The sequence below is a fragment of the Phragmites australis genome, chromosome 4 (assembly GCF_958298935.1).
Source record: "Phragmites australis chromosome 4, lpPhrAust1.1, whole genome shotgun sequence".
Lineage (NCBI taxonomy): Eukaryota > Viridiplantae > Streptophyta > Magnoliopsida > Poales > Poaceae > Phragmites > Phragmites australis.
The window spans coordinates 48,276,900-48,296,263 of record NC_084924.1 but is presented as its reverse complement, the minus strand read 5'-3'; the positions used below and the strand labels follow the sequence as shown (position 1 = coordinate 48,296,263).

General features: G+C 43.4%; 2 protein-coding genes and 1 long non-coding RNA gene across 4 annotated transcripts; 1 reads left to right on the top strand and 2 right to left on the bottom strand.

The window, feature by feature from the left end:
* Positions 1–24: 24 nt before the first annotated feature.
* LOC133917002 (MLO protein homolog 1-like) lies at positions 25–3,678 on the bottom strand. Its single transcript, XM_062360921.1, has 14 exons — positions 3,197–3,678; positions 3,034–3,091; positions 2,550–2,785; positions 2,355–2,471; positions 2,132–2,192; positions 1,954–2,039; positions 1,798–1,872; positions 1,572–1,660; positions 1,447–1,496; positions 1,307–1,347; positions 1,017–1,190; positions 873–908; positions 639–767; positions 25–532 (listed from the first exon to the last, which is right to left on the bottom strand). The coding sequence occupies exons 1-14, from the start codon at positions 3,317–3,319 to the stop codon at positions 155–157; spliced, it is 1,653 nt and encodes a 550-aa protein (XP_062216905.1). The 5' UTR covers positions 3,320–3,678; the 3' UTR covers positions 25–154.
* A 1,434-nt stretch (positions 3,679–5,112) lies between these two features.
* LOC133917004 (uncharacterized) lies at positions 5,113–6,229 on the top strand. Its single transcript, XR_009909560.1, has 3 exons — positions 5,113–5,686; positions 5,800–5,954; positions 6,165–6,229. It is a non-coding gene; the product is annotated as an uncharacterized LOC133917004 (long non-coding RNA).
* Positions 6,230–9,963: 3,734 nt separating this feature from the next.
* LOC133917000 (exosome complex exonuclease RRP44 homolog A-like) lies at positions 9,964–19,130 on the bottom strand. Of its 2 annotated transcripts, none has more exons than XM_062360920.1 (24): positions 18,866–19,130; positions 18,645–18,785; positions 18,386–18,543; positions 17,437–17,492; positions 17,193–17,315; positions 16,961–17,091; positions 16,633–16,873; positions 16,392–16,548; positions 16,066–16,306; positions 15,774–15,930; positions 15,626–15,694; positions 14,615–14,740; positions 14,422–14,474; positions 13,678–13,784; positions 13,512–13,566; positions 13,304–13,403; positions 13,115–13,226; positions 12,195–12,315; positions 12,019–12,078; positions 11,830–11,935; positions 11,376–11,471; positions 11,214–11,295; positions 10,988–11,053; positions 9,964–10,326 (listed from the first exon to the last, which is right to left on the bottom strand). In XM_062360920.1, the coding sequence occupies exons 1-24, from the start codon at positions 18,917–18,919 to the stop codon at positions 10,131–10,133; spliced, it is 2,808 nt and encodes a 935-aa protein (XP_062216904.1). In that variant the 5' UTR covers positions 18,920–19,130; the 3' UTR covers positions 9,964–10,130. The 2 variants fall into 2 exon arrangements, with proteins under 2 accessions (XP_062216904.1, XP_062216903.1); XM_062360919.1 differs by having other exon boundaries at positions 16,392–16,551; positions 18,866–19,129.
* Between the last annotated feature and the right edge of the window lie 234 nt (positions 19,131–19,364).

Below are 19,364 nucleotides of genomic sequence, written 5' to 3'. Positions count from 1 at the left end.
GAAAGTTTCTTCAGAGAGGATCTGTTGCACAAACTTATCCACTTTATTATTATTATTATTTGAATAAACGAAACTTCCCTAATGTGTCAATATTTCCTCCTGTGCTTGCTATACAGAAAAAGGAAACATGTTACAGAAACTTGTCCCATTCCCATCACCGTTGAACGCTGAACGAAAAATCAGAGTCGGCAATATCGATGTCCACTGCCGTCGACGAGGCCGCCCTCCTCCTCTCAGGGTCTAGCCTGTGCAGTCCATGCTGCTCGGCCACCGGGTACATGTCCCCGAGCTCCTGCTCCCGCCTCGGCGAAGTCGGGGCGCTCCAGGGATCCTCCGACCTCCCCCTGTGCTTGTGGAGCAGGTGCACCGGCGAGTTGCCTCGGCTTGGCGACGTCGGCGTCGTGTCGCCGCTCACCAACCCGTCGAACCCTGCGTCCCGTTGCCTTACCCTCTCCTTGGCCGTGTTCCGCCATTTCATCACCGCCTTAGCGGTCTGCTCCTGGAAGATGGTCTTCTTCATGTGCGAGCCCATCTGCACGCAACCATCAACATACAAGGTTGGATTTGGACATGATCCTATGCTCCTAAGTTTTTTTTTTCAAGAGCATTTACAGAGATTGTATCGATGATTACTTCACCTGTGCGACGAGCGCATAGAGCGGGAAGGTGATGTAGCTGCAGAGGACCTGAAGAGCCAGCCCCACCACAACTTTCATGATGCTCAGGGCCAAGTTTTCGTGGTAGCATTCTTTCAAGCCAGGGGTGAGCTGTGAGAGAGCAACCAAAAGAACTTAGCCACCGCAAGGTCAGTTGGTAGTGAATGAACGAACGACACATCAGGGCTTAGGCCAAGAAACAAGTCGCATACGTACCAATGCCCAAACGAAATGTGCCATCTGGAATGCATTCTGGTGATCCAATCGGCAGCATGAGTCGGGCAGAAGGATGTCAGTAAACCATTTGTTGCCCCCTTAATAAAAGATGGATTGGTAGCTTTATTAAGATTATACATGTACCTGGAAGAGTGTCAAGTGTATGAGAAACAGGACCCACTCAGGCCGGTTGAACCAGAAGAATTTGTTGCTTGGCTCAACAACAGGTGCCCCCTTGATTACAGTCGTCTTGTCCTGTATTTCTTTGGCCATCTCCATGATGACAATCTCTAGCTTGGTTCCAACTAGCAAGAGGATCTGAAACAACGACATATATGCATGTTTTTATTCTATAGTTAAATTATCTAAGAAAATTATTCTATAGTTGAATCAAATTGAATTGGGCTCCTTTCGGCAGAGGAAGTCACACTTACAACGAGTGGAACAAAAGAGATCCAAATGAGCGTGCCAAGTCCTACGCATAGAAAAGAAAATTAGCAAGACGATGGTGATTACAAGACAAACTGCAAGCATGTTGGTTGAACAACTAAGAATGAGATGGGACAAGGCGTACCGTGTATATCGAGGAATAGTATAAAGATGGCAACAAACCACAGCGGGAGGCTGCAAAAACCAGCCAAATGTGTCAAGATCATCCAAGGACGACGTATATGACGGGTATACGCTATAGAAAAGAACCTGATGCCAACGACGACTTTGAAGTCGTCCTCCAACGACCGCTTGATGTACTTGTGGAAATCGAATTTACTATTGGGCGACAAATGCGCCTGCGCAGAAGAAAAACATAAAAACCAGTTCCATGAGAAAGCAAAGGAATTTAAAAAGAAACAGTTCAATTCGTGTAGGATGAGAGAGGCCGTATTCTGTCGTAACAATGGCGAATGAGAGAGGAGAGGTTTAGTACGTTGATGAAGCCTTGCCGCATGGTCAGGTAGTCCACCTTGGTGACAGACCCAAAGAATTGCCTGAAGAATGCCACCTAGCAGCAAGCATCCAAAGAATGCAGGTAGATAAGAAATGCTGAAGTAGGCTGCAAGAACAGGCGCGTGATCGAACTCACTATCCATCTGACTCCAGGGGTGCTTGAGAGGCCCAGATGCCGCTTCACGAACGATGTTTGATGGGTGAATCGGAATCGTGAAGGATCTGCAAGAACCACACGTACGTATCAGCTTCACTCTGATCATGGATGCGTTTAGGAATGTGCATTCAGTTCAGAAAACAAAGTTGGTTCTTACCGTTTGCGAACTGATATTCCAGTGAGGTCGTCTCTGATTCCCATTTCTTCCATTTCTTCATCTACACGCAATAACATGCTAAGACATAATTAGTAGTAGTATTTTCCAACTGCAATTTTAAGTGCCTACTTTAACTTTTCAAATGAAACGAAATTAACATGTATTTTTGAAAGAAACGGGCACACTGAAGTGGCAGTAACACGTATGCTTGGCTTGTGCTTACTTTCAGACGCCCTAAAGCCATTGTCGCTACGCTGTAAACGACATGGAACACAGCGAGCACAAAGATGAATATATGCAGCTCGTGAACACCTTTCCCCGAGATCAGGGGCACCATGCCCTGCGAAAACAAGAAAAGTTATTTGTTTTCATGTTCACAATCATACCGGGTCTTACCTGCTTGGAATGTTGCTCATACTTTTTTATCGCAGTAGTCGTCCGTAGCCGCGGCGGCCAAGAATCGACGATGATTGACCTCTTCTCCAGGGTACCAGAGTAGCCTCCGGTGGCCATCGCCGTCGCTGTCGCTATCGCCGTCCTTCTTCGGTTTGCACGGTAGCATGACGCTGCCAGCCTTGGCAGGGATACATATCTTGGAGATGGGCGTTTGACCCACGGCGAGGAGCAGGGATATGAAGCCCATCAGCATCAATTCTGCAAGCGATCATAGAAAAAAGAATCCGCTAGAGCCTATCAATATTCCAGCACGAAAATCAAATTTGAACCGCAGCACAGTTCCACTTCAATTCTAGTCTAGGTACTTGTCACTTCGAAAAAAAATTCTAGTCTAGGTACTGTTTGAAGTTTGATTTGGAAAAAGAAAGTGTTACGAGTTTTGGTAAGGACTATCAACGCTAAAATCATGTGCTGCAAGCCAAGAAAGTGCAAATAGAGCAGCCCACCTGCTTTGATCTTCTCGAGCGCCTCACACATAGCCTTCTTCTGCCGCGTATGGAACCACTGCACCGGTCGGGAGCAAAAAAAAAACAGACGAATTCAGTTGCTTGAGCGCATGGCAAATGAGTGATCGATCACCAGGGCCAGTGGCGAGTGGTAGGCACGTACATGGCCGAGTTTGTGGAGGCCGTGCTCCATGGCGACGGAGACGAGCACGATGACGGTGCACACGAGCGCCACTGCCCACGTCGGCGTATACGGCAGGTCCCGCTCGCTCCCTCCCCCCGCCATCTCCTACCCAACCGCGTAGTAGTACGCCGACGATAGCTCTCTCTCTCTCTCTCTCTCTTTCTCTCTCTTCTTTCTCGAGCAAACCAATCACCGAACCCCGCGAGCGCGCAAGCTAGCAGCGTCGCGCACGTATATCGTCTCTCGTTGGTGCGCGAGCGTTGTGGCGAGAGACAGGGAGAGCAAGCGAACGGAACACGGGCCCCGGCGTTCTTATCAGCGCGGGGCTAGCTCGGCGACCGCGTCGAAGCGCGTGCGTGCCGCGCCGCGCCGGCCAGCTGCTGAGCGAGCCTGATCGAGTGATTTGGCCCGGGAGCACCGTAAGAAAGGGCGTTTTCTAGTGGTTGGAGTCGTGAGCTTTGACGTCAAGCGCGCGCGGGAGCGCGGGGTGGTTTGGCTGGCCTGATCGGTGACCGGGCACGCGGGCTTTATTAGTGCTCGGCCGGCCGGCACACGGTGGCCTCTCTTGTTGCTGCTAGCTAGCAAGACAAAAAAAAATAACGTGAAAATGGCTAGGCAGGACGACACCGGCTAGGGGAGGCAAGGTCATCGATCGATCGTGCTATGTGATTAAATCGCGTCATGTGCGTGCACCCAGCAGCTAAGCATCCACGCTAAATCACTCAAAATGGCAAGACAAGGACCTAAACCCAACGGAGCCGTACCGTACGTGAAGAGGAGCTCAACTTGACTGTTGAAGACGATTGATCTGTCAGCGGCGGTGCAGTGGAACGGTCCCGTACCGTACGTGAAGAGGAGCTCAACTTGACTGGGGTCGCCGGGGCCCATGGGAGGAAAGTCGCGGTCTAGAACGGATCGGGGCGAATCAATCCTTACGAGTTACCGAGACAGAATTAACCGCTGGTTGATGTATGTGTTTGCTAAGCTAATGGGATCACGCCGCTGGCGAACTCTGACTAATATTAATACTGATACTAATACCATTCGTTCATTTGTTTCTCAGGCAAAGAGAGCTTATATTTCTTAGTACAGAAGAAAGTTTCTGGACGAAAATTTGCTCTGCGCGACAGGTACTGAAACGAGAAGACGGGGAAAATCTTATATACTTGGTGGAACATTTAGAAAGAACGAAACCGATGTATTTTTGATGGAGCGAAGAGGACTCCTTGAAGGTTGCGTTTAGGACGAAAGAAGAAATAACACATGGCACCGGGCAATGAGGTTACCGTAGCAGAAGTTAGGCTTTGTGTATCTATTCGAGCTCGGCTTTGTTTAATATCTTAATTTGCGGTTGTTTTTGTTCAAACATCTGTAACTAATCAGGGTTCACCGACCCTGCTGGCAGCACCCAGCTGCCTTAGAACCTGTTTGGACTACGTACTTTTTTTTTCTTCTCCTTCTATAATGAAGAGGCAGAGCACCTGCCGTTTATCTTTAAAAAAAAACTTGCGACCTCCACACCGCAGTACGACTCTGCCACTTGCGCAAGCTCACGCGCTCCACGATTTTGCTCTTTTCTTCGCAGGTTTGACACGACTCTGCAGTTCAGCCGCTCCCCTGATGACGAAGTTCAGCCGTGACCTCTGTTCTCTGCAGCATCTCCTCCTTCCCGGAAAAATGAAAATCAGAGGCCACGCCGTCAAGACGACAGCCCACCGTGGCCGGAGACGACGATTCCAGTTCCTGCATCCCCTGTCAAGTTATCAACGCCCGTCGACATTAGTTTGGACCCGGCCCAGTGGCAAATTAACTGCAAGAGTCGGAGATTTTTGTCGAAGTGAGCGTGGACTTCTGCTCGGCGGCGAAGCGCTATGGCACGTCGTTCTCGCCGGCCACTGTACTTATCCTGGTGTTGAAATTTCGTAAATGGCGTGCTGGTTTCGTGATCGCGAGGTGTTAAGTACGCTCGTAATGAGAATTGAGAGGCATGGACTGGACGCCTACTGTGACGGCGAAGTCCATCGGCATGGGCTCTAGCAGTAACTCATGCGGGTCAGTGTGTGCAGGCATGGCTGCCCGAAACAAGCATATGCTCGGTCTAACGCCAATTTGGTTAGGTTGGATACATGACATTCACTTACGGAGTCTTGTTCTTGTTTGATTCTCATCCCTACATTTCTGAACAAGAAAACCCTTTTGCTTCTCAAGAAAACAACGATATTTTTTTTTGTCTGCGCCGAGCACACATGGAAGCACCTGGCATTTGAAGGGTTGACGCGTCATGGCTCATGGGCAACGCCTGCCGAGCTGCGGTTTCCTGTGTGACCCTCACAATTAAGCGGCTGCACAGCAACAGCAGATTGTGCCTTCTTCCAGTCCTCTCCGGGAGCTGCAGGCACTCTATCTCTCGTTGCTTCCGGCAAAATCCAGTGGAAATTACAGCCCCGGTCACTGGACAAACCCTGACCGGTGCGGTTTTTCTTTCTGATCTGCTTCGCCTCTGTTATTTCTAATGTTATACTGCCTTTCTTTCTGGGAATTATGAAGGGGATTCTGAATGTTTGCTGCATGTTTGTTGGCAGACAAAAATTGAGGCTAGCAGGATGAGATTCTGGTCTCTGCTCATTGTAGCATGGATGCCAGTTCTGCAGGTCCTCCTCGTAGGCTTGCTCGGAGCTCTTCTTCCATCCAATCGTTTAGCATCCTCACATCTGATGCTCGCAGGGACATCAATAAGGTACAATAATCTAACGCCAAATGTGCACACCTTAATTTGGTAATACACTGAACCGAATGTTTTGTCTCTTTGATTTTTTGATATTGTTTATATCGCCTTCGTTCCATCGCTCGTCTTCTCCAGCTTGGCAAGCACTGTCACGCTCGAGGACATCATTTCCTGTTTCGAATTCACTTCCACGAGCTTTACACGGTTCAATGAATAACTTAGGATTTTATTCGTTGTTGCTGAACGTGATGGGTTAAGGTGGTTCATGCCAGTAAACATGGGTATCAATACTATACACTAACCGGGCGGGATTCGCGAGCGCCCAGGCCAACTGGTACTGTAGCTACTGTAGCAGGTGGGTCCCATCATTTTATACGTATATGTATATGTACGTATATGTATATGTATGTGTATGCATACATATTATATAATTTTTATTTTCAGAAATTTCTAAAAGAATGTCATAAAAATTGATAAATCGATTGAAACGATCTAAAATTCCAAAAAAAAAACTAAAACTAAGAAAAAAGCACATTTTTTTTGTTATGTTCATATTACTGTCATAGCTATTGTCCACCAATATATTATATATCTATATATAAATATATACATACAAATGTACACAAATATATATTTAAATTTATATATTTATATATGTATATTGCATACATAAGTCCAGAGGAAACTAACGTACCCCCTCTGATAACATATACTAACGGTAGAAAAATCAACACGCTCCTAGGGCACTTGCTACTGTAGCTCAACATAACAATATAAAAATGCAAAGGAAAAAACTAAAACTAAAAAAAACACAAATTTCATTTTAAAGTTTGTATTACTGTTGTAGCTATTGTTCATCAATATACTATATACCTATATCTAAATGTATATACATACAAATCTATACAAATATATATATTTATATTTATATATGTATATTAGATATATGAGTTCAGAGGAAACAACATCTCCCTCAGATATAACATATTTAAACAGTGAAAAAATTAGTACACTTCTAAGTCATCTGTTACTATAGCTCAACATAATATTTATTTGATACGGGCACAGCAAAGCGCGCCAACCTACCTAGTCATATTTTTAATCGGAGCAGTTCTAGGATGGGTGGCTGTGAAGGCCTTTGGACCAGGAGAACATCTTCAGGGACTTGTCATTGCTTGTTGCTCATCAGGCAAGATACCAGTCACAGAGAAACGAGAAAGATTCTTTTTGCGTCAAATATATTTTTTCTTATTATTATCGATTTTCAGATAATGTTTTATGTGCTTGCACGCCCAATTTCAGGCAACTGGGGCACTATTCCTCTGATGATTGTTCCAGTAATTTGCAATGAGGAGGGCAGCCCCTTTGGGGACGCCAACACCTGCAACTCTCTTGGTCTCTCCTAAGTCTCCTTGTCAATGGCGGTAAGGTCACGATCTCTTGATCACCTCCCTCAACTGAAGGACCACCATGGTACGTTTGGATTCAGAATGCTTGCTGTTCCTCATGCAGCTGGGGAATTTCTACATATGGACGCGTAGCTACAGTATCATGAAGAAATCCGCTAAACTGTACAGGGAAAAGTGCAAGTATACTTCTCCAATTGTCATACGCAAATAAGAAAGTTCAGGACAAGATGCAGATGGTAGTTATGTGGCTTTTCTTCCCCTGACATCTGAAAATTGTTGTGAAGATGTTGGAAGCAACTCGGTAGGTGCACAATGGGTGATGAACAAAAACCTTATTCTTTGAATCTGACGAGTAGATTAGTTCTTCCTTGTCTACAGGTGATCCGAGAACGCTCTTGATTTACTACTTGGGAAGAGCGACGGATTTGTTGGTACTGAAAGAACGGTTCTAAAATTAACCAGGCACAAGGTTAATTTAATTTCTAACGAGCGCAAAAACAATATAACAAATCTACTAGCAGCCCAAACATATGCTAGATAGATAAACAAAGCACATAATACATGTATCATCATTGCACATAGATGAACTTACAGTGGATCGCGCTAGGTGAAACGGACGAACAAGTCGATGTAGATATCGTAGGAGCGGTCGCACGGGGTGTGCTTCTCAGAAACCTTATCGTTGGTCCCTCATGCAGGCCTCAGATCACCGGCGTCGGCTCGGAGACACCACTCACCCTCGATCTGTTGCACGACAGAGAGGGGCGACAAAATTCGGAAGCGGTGAGTGCAACAGAAACTGAAGAACATGGTTTTGGTGTTGTCGATCTCCCCTCGTTCACATGACGTCTTCTGTAATATAGAGGAGGAGATAACCCATGATTTTGAATTATCAGATATCTAGGAACCGCCCCTACTATCTCTCAAACGTGGAACCGACGGACTCTTCACACACGAACGGTCGCAGAAGCGATTACGCTTCCTAGAACCTGATCGCCGGTCCCTCATGCAGGCCTTAGATCACCGGCGTCGGCTTGAAGACACCGCTCACCCTCGATCTGTTGCACGACAAAGAGAGGGGCGGCAAAACTCGAAAGTGGTGAGCGCAGCAGAAACTAGAGAATGTGATTCTGGTATTGTCGATCTCCCATCGTTCACAGGACGTTTCCTGTAATATAGAGGAGATAAACCATGATTTTGAACTGCCAGATATCCAAGAATCGCATCCTAGTATCTCTCAAACGTGGAACGGACGGACTCGTTACACGCGAACGTGCTTATCCTATGTGCATGTTACCATAGCCATAAGCCTCCTCTCTCTCTTCACCCATGTGCCTCAACTATCAGCCTCATATGGGGCTTCTATTTAAGTTGGACTACATCACATAGCTAGGCAATATGGGACTAAAAACCCCATGCGCGCCACTTTGACTTTTCCAAATGAATTTAGGCTACAGCAAAAGCCCACTTGGGTTGAGCCTCCAATTCCAACAAGAACTGTGGTCACTGCCAAGTGCAGCTGCGGCATGACATGCTTTCACTATCATGCGATTACAGAAAGTGAGCATTACAGTTTCAAAAAAAGAAAGTGAGCATTACAGTTTCAAAAAAAGAAAGTGAACAAAAATAATAATAACTGTGGACTTAACTGGATGGCATGTCAAACTTGGGAGCAGAGATGCTACTATCCCATGCACCGTGCTGATCCTCGGTGGAAACCTAACAAAAGGTACTGCTCACTGCCTTGATGCCATAAGCCCATAACCATACCTTCCATGTTTACATTTGCGATGTTGAGGAACCAGGTATAGGCAGGACGGTGATCAAGCCTATTGTGGTGATATCGATCATTGTCATCCGTTTCATCATCATCCCGGCCTGCGGCATCGGTGTGGTGACAGCAGCAGCAAAGATTGGCATTCATTGGAACTGTGATCTTCTAGACTTCTTCGAGATGATGCAACAAGCCAGATTTGCTTTTCAACACCGCTTCTTCATGGTGGTCTTCTCTATTGCAGCTTGGGAAATCTGGAGACAGATCTTTGAAAGATCGGCGGCCAATTTTAGTAGTTGGAAGCTTTGTTTCCGTGAAACAGCTTTGTACAATCTCACAAAATGAACTCTACCCTCGGCCCTCTCTTCTTAGCTTTCCTTCATAGGGCTGTACAGTCATCCCCCCCCCCCCCCCCCCCCTCCTTTTTCTCTCTCGTTGTTTCTTTTCCTTTCTTTCCCTTTTTCTCCCTCGCTGTTTCCGTTCAAAAAAAAAACAGCAGCAGCAAAGCTTTGATTTCTACCAAGATCTCCCCTGTACCGCTATGTGCTCCTGCAGCAGTCCACAGTTCACCAAGCCATGAGCATTGGTAATGCAAATTCTGTTCCTGTAACATGTTAGAAATGCCTTTGTAGCAAGAGGGCCGCACACGTGTCAGTTGATCATTTTTCCAATGCAGGCACAATAGCCCAGCTGTTTGACGTGGGGGAAGAGGAGTGCTCCATCATCTTCCTGTGGTCGCACCTGGTTGTCGCCCTGGCTGACGCTTTACGTAATACAGTGTTATAATATAACAGCTCTTTCACAGCTGTGAGTACGATCCACTCATTAAGTCCACGTGTTTAGAGAGAAAAAAAAAACTATCCATATGCTGATTTGATATCACAAAAACCTGTCCTTGTGGCTAGTCGTAAATCACCAATGTTGAAATAATGAACAGGCCCGAGAACAAACCGATGTGAGGGGCCTGGGACATGAGCACTAATGTTACAGTTCAGCTGTACATTTTCATATGAGAGTGAGTTGCAGCTTTGGACGGTGAGGTTGAGGCTCAACCACTTCCATATGAATCCTAACAGCCTGCAGGACAGCATAACTGATGTTTGTTCCGGGCTTGTTTACTCTCTGGTGTACCTCGTCAACCACCCAATCACCACCCTTGTCTCCCTTCGGAGTAAGGTAGATTGGCCCTTCTATGCCAAACCTGGTAAAGGGAGGTATAAACAATGAACAGATAAAGCGAATTCCACAGTGGAAAAGAACACACCAACAAATAGATCTTGTACAGTAACATTTGACAAAAAGAATTGACTTTCCCAGTGAGAATTGAGGAAGAAAAACAGTGCTTTTCCAATGCCCCAATATATGTCATATATTATGCCCTTTCATTAGCCGTGTAGGGGGTGGGGGTGGGTGGGGTTGTCTACAATGAGAACATAGGCCATTGAGGCCCGCATCGTGTAGTTCCAATCCTATTTTCTCATCCTATGGGCCGAGTATGCAGAAGAAGAAAAAATAGGAAGAGAACACATAGGAGGGAGGAACTGCACGGCCGTTTAATTAAGGTAGAAGGTGGGGGTCCAACTCCTGAATTTAACAACCTATCATACTGAATCTTACTACCAAGGTACACCTATTAGGAAAAGGAGAAGGTACAACAGTCTACCATATATAGTTTCTCCTACCTGGATTACTTCAGGGTAGGTACACCTATTAGGAAAAGGAGAAGGTACAACAGTCTACCATATATAGTTTCTCCTACCTGGATTACTTCAGGGTTAATAGTAGTAAGTTAAAATCAGGGTCGAATGGGCTTTGGTGGGGACGTGCTTGCAAATGATGCAGAGAGAGAGAGAGATCCATACTTTGGGACGAAGACTATGAAACCATTTGCCTTGACTTTTACTATCCTAGCCTCAGTATCAGTTGGCCTGCATGGTAAAAAGTTTAGCGGTAAGAAACCAATGATGCGCGGTCTTTGAAGACTTGAAGTCATTACGTTGTGCCTTCTGCCTTGATTGTGATCACAATTTCACATACTATCTACTGCTAACTTATCACACTTAAGCCATTGAAAATCAAGATCTGTACCTTGTCCTGAAATATATGTGGGTGTGGAGCTCAACTGATGCTCGGCTTGCCATCTGAGCATTTCGGTGCCTGTAATTCAAGTCTGGCATGATAATAATATCAGTACCAAAGCAAAACGAATTTGAAAAAAAAAAAGCTTCAGTGGTGCATTTGATTTCTTACTGTCCGCGATGCCTGTAAGTTGTGGACCATCCAGAAAGACCGGTGGAAGCTTCGCAATATCTAGAGCAGCAGCTAGCAACCTATGCACAACAACATCTGCAACAAAAGGATATAGAATCAAAAAGAACCTCACAATTCATGTACTTGCAATGCTTGTACAGCCAACCTGAATGATCAATTATTTAACCAAGTAGCACAGGTTGTATAGGATAGGTTGGAATGCTAGACTATCCATGAATAACGGCACTCCATGTTATAATGTTGTGCAGAAAGGCTCAGATGGTCCACCATCCCAAAAGCTAATTAACTAATTGGCTTGGAGAGTTGGAGGCCACATGAAGAAAATGGTCAACTAGATATCTTAAATGGCTTCGCATTTCTAACTATTATCAATCAATCAAATCCAAACAATACCCTCAAGCAACAGGGCATCTAAGGGCGATGGAAAACTAACCTGCATATCTGCGAATAGGAGAAGTGAAATGAGTGTATAGAGGAGCTGCAAGCCCGTAATGGTAATACTCAGAAAAGCTCAAATCTCCACTGCAAAAATAGACGGCCTGTGTGTTGCAACATGGGAAGTTATATGGATATGCCCGCGATCAGTAAGTTTTAAAAGGGAACTTCAGTATAGTAGTCTTACTTGTGTCATGCATCTAGTCGCCAAAATTCTGATAAGCTTATTGAAATATGGGTCATCTCTCTGCATGCCATGCAGTAATGAGGGGTCAATATAACACTATCAAACAAGTATTACCCTGCTGTGGTCCATTTTGAATACAGCGATCCAGAAAGTAAAATAATACAGCTCGTCCTCACCTTTGCGTTATCAAGTGATTCAGCTAATGCTTTTGAGGATGAAACATCCAGATTTAGGCCAACAGAAGAGGCAGTACGAAGTAATGGCTCAAGCATCTCTTTTGTTGGGCTAGGATGGCGCCTATTGCCAACAAAAGAAATTAGAAAATTAACAAGCTCAGAAAAAGGTGAGGAAGTCAAATGACAATTTTTTTACTGCATTTGAAGAACACAATTTGAAAGAATGACACAAATCTGGAGAAAAATTAAAGAAGCAAAACGATAAATTTGTAAATAATTCCTTGCCCAACAAGAACACAGTTGTTAAAGATTGGTTTGCATGGACATGATTGAGATCGACATTTGCTGTAAAACCAGCATCCAGATAAACAGTAACCAGTTATCAATGGCCTTTTCATGTTTGCCAACACAGTTGCATGATGATCATTGTGCTGACAGGCTGACCTAAAAGTTAGCTTTAGGTGCCAACTGCCAAAATATTGGTATTGGCACTGGGTGCATGAGTTATCGACTAATCGTATATTCATATATCTGCAATATGATTTACATTTGGAAACAGCATATGAAGGCATTATGCCAAAGAGGAACCACTCAATCCAGCTTGTACCAAGGCTATTGTTCAGAAACATACAGCCTGACAGTCAGTTGTGACAAGTCATATGATGATTTTGGCATCCCATCTCATTGATTTGGACTGTCCTGTGATATTAGTTATATTGCATCTAGCTACATAGGCTTGAACAAACAGGTCACAAATGAGAAGTTGACATAGCCAGACTGTCACCAAGTGTATGGATAAGAACATGGTCAATACTTCCAAGTCTTTTCCAAGAAGTTCAGGTATCTTTGAATTTGCAGAATGTCAGAATGGTAACTTCAACCTGATTTGAATGTGACAAGATGAAAAATCAAAAGTGTACCTTAGCAATGAACACAAGGGGAAGTGCTTCAAAATCTTCTCAGCAACAGAAACATTTGCAGCCAACATAAACTCTTCAATCATTTGATTTGCCTCGCGAATTTGATAAATTCCTGTTGAATTTAATGTAAGTACTTTATGAATACATATTTTATAATAGCACATTGATAGCTTCTACAGAATCACATACCTATGTCAAGAGGATCATGAGTTTCACTATCGATTTCAAATTTTACTTCTGCAGAAGCAAGAGTCAGAGCCCCTCTTTCACAGCGTCGCTGTCTCATGATCTACATAAGCAATGAAAACATAAATCTAAAAGGTCATGTTTCAGTAAAATACTATATTGAAAGACAAATACTCATTACAGTACGAGAATGGCTAACGCAAGAGCAAACCTTTGCTAATGAATTTAGGTTCCGCAAGTCTACAGTTAGTGGATCGACCAAACGGCTGAAAAATGAACAGTAGAAAACAACCAAGTTCATTGATATTGTTAGACCAACTTAAAGTTTGACTTTCACATATAGTAGTGTTTTGACAAGGTGCAATGACAGAAGGCACCTGTCATCCATTCTTGCTTGGGCTTCCACATAAGACATTGCCGCACAAGATTTGATAACACTCTTTGTATATCTCGTGGATATGATATCAGCATGAGGAGTCATTTCCTGTAAACAGAATATTCCAAATACCAATGCACCAAGAAGCCAGTATTAGTATACTACATTAAATGCCGGAGGATAGATGACAATAAGTACTCGCTCTCATAATAGCAGAGCATCAGAAATGACATGGTTCTGCCAATATCCAAAACGTAGGGAGTAGAAACTATTGTATTAGCTAACAAGTTAGTAAGCCTTAACATCACAAATAATCCTGGCGTTAGCTTTTCTGTGGGTAAAACAAAAAAAGGTAATGTAATTTATAAATCAAGTGTGGTTCAGAATATTAGCTAAAAGGGGCAGCAAGCACAGGACGAAATAATATCATAAAACAAAAAGGTAAAGTCACCTTAGTACATGGCCCAAATTAATATATGGGACACTAATAAGTAATAAACATGCATAGTGAAAGCTGAAACAATAGGGAAAACATATGCAAAATCATGCAGTGGTCTCTAAACTTGAATATAATATGGACAACCCTGAGTTCACAAGGCTAGGGGAGAAGCACTGTGGACATATATTCCATATGACAAACCTTTTTTATTTAAGAATACAAAAGGTAATAGTAACATTCAAATATCCGAAGAATAAACATCTGATAAGTGGAAATTGCAAACAAAATGTCATAAATTACACTCACCCAAATGACAGAGAATGCCAACCTCTCAACATCAGCACGAAGAGAACAAACATCTAGAAACCAACATAATTAAGAGAAATCATTAGTCAATTCAGCTACAACATATTAACATTACAAGCAGTATTTCTTCAATCAAAATATCAATATTCCATTTTGGCTAATTTAGTATGCATGCCATATGCAGCATCAGCACCTTCAGTCAGAGGCTTTGGAAGCATATCGATCCTCTGCCCAACAAGATAAACAGAGGTGCCCCTTTGTGCAGCTTCCTCGTCAAGAGGGGTACTAGGGTGAACAAAATTAGTGACATCAGCAATATCTGTTCAAGCCAAGTTAAGAACTGCAATCTGTGTAGACAGTAGCAAAGTGTGAAAGAACATGTCCCAAACAAATTTCATGTCGATGACAGAAAGATTATCACCCAGCTCGAGGAAACAAATGGTTTAACATAACGACATTCAAGCATCACCAACGGAGATGATCACATTTTTTATATGCAAACAAAGTCATTTTTGTCATTGAGGAATGAGGATTAAGGTGTGGAAGATGGCATTCCAATTGAAAACTAGTAATGCCCAATCACACAACTCACTATTAAGCAAATATTTCTGTTTGCACCAAACAGAGACCATGCAGAATTAAGTCATTAACTACAACCTCTGGCATGACACTTCTTTTACAATTTGATATACCCCAGTCACAAATAAGTGTTGTTTTGGACATTAACCTGGTACGAAAAATACAACTTTGACCACTAATTTATACTTTACTATATTTCTTTTTTTTGAGGGGGGATACTTTACTATATTTCTTAAACATAGCAAATTTGTAATGTTATGAAACTACTTTTCAAGACAAATATACTCATATCATTTTCAAATGTTAATTCTCAATATACAAAAAAATTATCAAAGATTAAAGTTTAGATACCTTGACTGCATGCAACCCAAAACATAACATTTTTTTACCGGAGGGAGTATGTGTTTTGCATATTTACTACTTCCATTTGTAACTAAGCAATCAATTCTATGTGATACGCTCCAAGCCAGACAAATGCAACACAGTCTAGCCACAATTTGCACGAGTGAAGAAGGTAAATATTAACTCAAAGATGACCAAGCGTAAGAAGAAATGCTCGTAAGATAAACTTGCCTCCTAAATTTGAGCTGCATAGAATAATTTACAACATAAATTAATAGGATACGAACTCCAACTTCAAAATTCCCATTTGGAAGTGGCGTGCAATGTAGTGCATCATCAATATCCCTACAACCTATACAGAAGTTGAAGCATAAGGAGTCAATGCAACCACATAAAACATCAACAGATTGCAGGCATCTTGATTAAATTACCAGGTGGGTCCACACTAAAGACTCTCACATGGCGCAAGTCTTGTCTATTAGGATTAGCCAAATCCTCAGGTGACAATGTCCAAGGCAAAGGTGGCAAACAAGCAAGGACTTGTGTCGAGAAAGGTCTAGTGTTGATATCATTCTCTATTAAGACAACCTGCTTCATGCATAAATATCAGTTAGAATGTTACCATCAAGCACATGTTCTTACATGCAAGTCTTAATGAGGTAGATTAAAACTGCAGCTCCTACTTAGTAACTGTAAATGAAATGGTATTATGCATATGCTTGCCTCTGTTTCAGTTTCCTTGTCACCGATATTCCCAATGGTTCGTACATAGTGTCCAGATGGATATCGAGACAAAACATCCCATGAATCAACTGTAACGATAATTCTTTTGTTCAGGAGATTCTCAAGCTGTCTGGTTTGAATTCGAATCTTAGGTATTCTTCGATCTTTTGAAACAAATAGAGCATGAGCAATGCCCCCGCTACCAGCAGGCATGGGCATCGGCTCCAAGGACCCACAGTACCTGCAGTACGCCAGCACATTATCATGTCATATTGAGATCAGGAGATCCTAATTAGAAACCACATTCAGTACTTATAGAAACTCACGAATTCCAATTTCGCTTGATTATACCAACAATGCGTCCAATTGGACGACTAGAATCAGAAGCAGCTGATGACCCAACTGTTGACTGAGTGGAACTGGTGTTCCGAGGAGCATCATCAGCACTACTAGGAACCAGATGGACATCTTCTTCATCATCATCTTCTGAAAAAACAGAAACATTCACCAAAATAAGAAAAATAATTATATGCATTCCATTTTTGCTCTTTCAGGACTGAGCAATACCATCATCATCTGCAATAAATGACTTTGACTCGTGCCATTGATCTTGTGGCAAGAGCTCAACGGCAACAATATCACCATCAAAGGCCCTGTTCATATTTGAACGGCCACAGATAACAATCTCATCACCAATGCTCTCGCTTCCAACGTATGCTTCAAATGGATTGTAACGATTAACTCGAAGCTTCCCTTGATGGTAGATTCCACAACGCAGACCAGATGTAATTTCTGACATTGGTTTGTGCTGCAATAATACCAAGAAAACACAGGGGTACATTTCACGCTAGAACATAAATGTCATCAAGAAAGCACTAGTCTATTGTTAGCATACCTCGCTGTAGATTACTTTCTTTTTGGATGGTCTAAGATCTTCTACATCTTCCATGTTAACATCTCCCCTAGTTGAAACAACCACCAAATCGAGCAAACCAGGCTGCGCAAGTGATCTTACATATGACTCAACTGGAAACAGAAACATTTATTGAGATTACCATAAAATTCATTTGTTCGGTATCTTAGAAGATTCGGGCATAAATTGGTTGTAGCGCATTATCCAACAGCACCTGTCTCGGCATTAAGGCCTTCTTCAGTAGCTTTCCGTTTGTTGTCTCTGTCATTAGTAATCAGCAAAACCTTCGCACTCTCACCAAGATGACTTTGGTACCAGCGAACAGCAACACGAATCGCTGAATAGGGAAAGAAACAGTGGCTGAAAAGATCAGAGAATAAAACTATCCTATATATGATGCAAAATGAATGTACGTGGAATAAGTTCAAATAAACCAGGTTAATGAAGTCATTTTGTACCTCTGTCATTACGATCATTAGGGCTCTCCCCAACCATATCTTTGACATAAGTATCCCTGTGTTTTTGTTTCAGTAAGTGAAAAACTTATCTTGGCAAGGAAAAGGGAAGGTTATCGCCAAGACTCAAGTTTTGATATAAACAGCTTACATGACTTGCAGCGATACAGAAATAGAGGGTAAAGTGCATGCATTTAGATTTTAAATTTTCCTGTTCCTAGGAACTTAATTCCCTCAAACATTGAGATATTCTCAATGTTGAATTGCTCTTCTTAATGCCAGCATCCAGTAGCATTACTAGTTTGCTACCATGATCAACCTAGCTCTGCAGAAAGAGATTTCTTATTGCCTTTTTAACATGCAGTTCATCCACATTTTTCGCATTGAAAGAGGAAATGTTAGGAAAAATATAGGCTTGTAAGAGACTGAGACACATGACAACACAAAACAATTTTTCATGATGAATCATCTAACCTTCTCAGAACATGTCCATTTACTGATATGAATTGAATTCTTTGCTGGCAACTAGATGAGAATTGTACATTTGTAATGGCTCTTCCATAGAGACATTTTCATAAAAACAATCAGGCTGATACTGCTAAAATGAGGTTCGATAGTCATGCATATTAAAGGAATACATGGCTTGAAAGAAGCACCATTTTAACACAGTTTTTAGAAAGATAGCATCGACTGGACCTGATTTAAGGAACCTCAACAATTTCGTTATAAAAATGTGGCCACAGTATCAGATGATACGAGTGATCTTAGCTTAATCCTTGAGTTTTCCCCAATTTTCTATCAACTCAAATGTAATTCTATAACTACTCCAGTGGTTTTATCTGCACCATTATATCAACAACAAATTTGAACTTGGAACCTTTTGGCTCATATAGGAAGAGAGCAAGCTAATCAAAACAACCAATGAGGACACCATGGTAGAATACAGGCACACCTGTGGTTCTCGTTGGCGAAAACGTAGAACCTCCGTGCATCGTTGGTACACAGGGCCTTGATCCTGTTGAAAACCGCAAGGTTTTTATTCTTCACCTCGTCCAGCACCACCGACAGCACGACAACATCTTCAATCGCTGGATTCTCCAACAAATCGATCTGCGACAATCCCTCAACGCATAATCCCTCCGCACCCTCAACCCTAAACCCTACGAGGAAACTAAGCAGGAAGAGAGATATAAGGGGAGGGCGCAGGCTACCTGGTGGAGCACGACGTTGGTGTCGACGACGAGGATGACGGCCGCGTCGGCGCGGAGTTTGCGCTCGGCAGCGGCGTCGCAGGCGGAGCAGGAGGCGGCGCCGCAGTATATGTCGTCGCGGAGGTAGTGCTCCCTGACGATCTGCGGTGAGGGGAGGACGGGTTAGGTAGGGTTTGGGGGACCTCGCGACTCGCGAGGTGGTGGTGTTGCCGAATAGCGACCTTTTGGATGCGGCCTTGTTTCGTCTTCCTCACGAACGACTTGCTCTGCAGCATATTGGCGAGGTCGACGGCGGGCGGGCGGCGAAGCGGCGGCGGGCAGCGTGCAGGAGACGTGTACCGACCGGCGGCGGGGCAAGCGGCGGCGGCGGGGCAAGCGGTGGCGGCAGGGGCGTCGGGGCTTAATAGGTTTTGGTGCGTGCGAGTTGGGTTCAATTGGTTCAACTAGCCTAGCCTCAGTTTGGGTTTGGGTTCGGGCCCGTTTGGGAAGGCCTCCTCGGTTGGACTTGGGAGCGCACGTGTGCACAGCGCACTGCTTAAATTTTCATTTTTTATTATAATATATGTAGCAGTTCAAGTGAGACATTTAAAATCTTAACAGGTCAACCTAGATACCCGATCATTTTATTCTAGGTCTACCACTGTCAGCATCCCGATCAAAATGACAAAAAAGAGATTAGCCCCAAAAAAAAAAGGGAAAAACAGTGACGCACAGCACGGA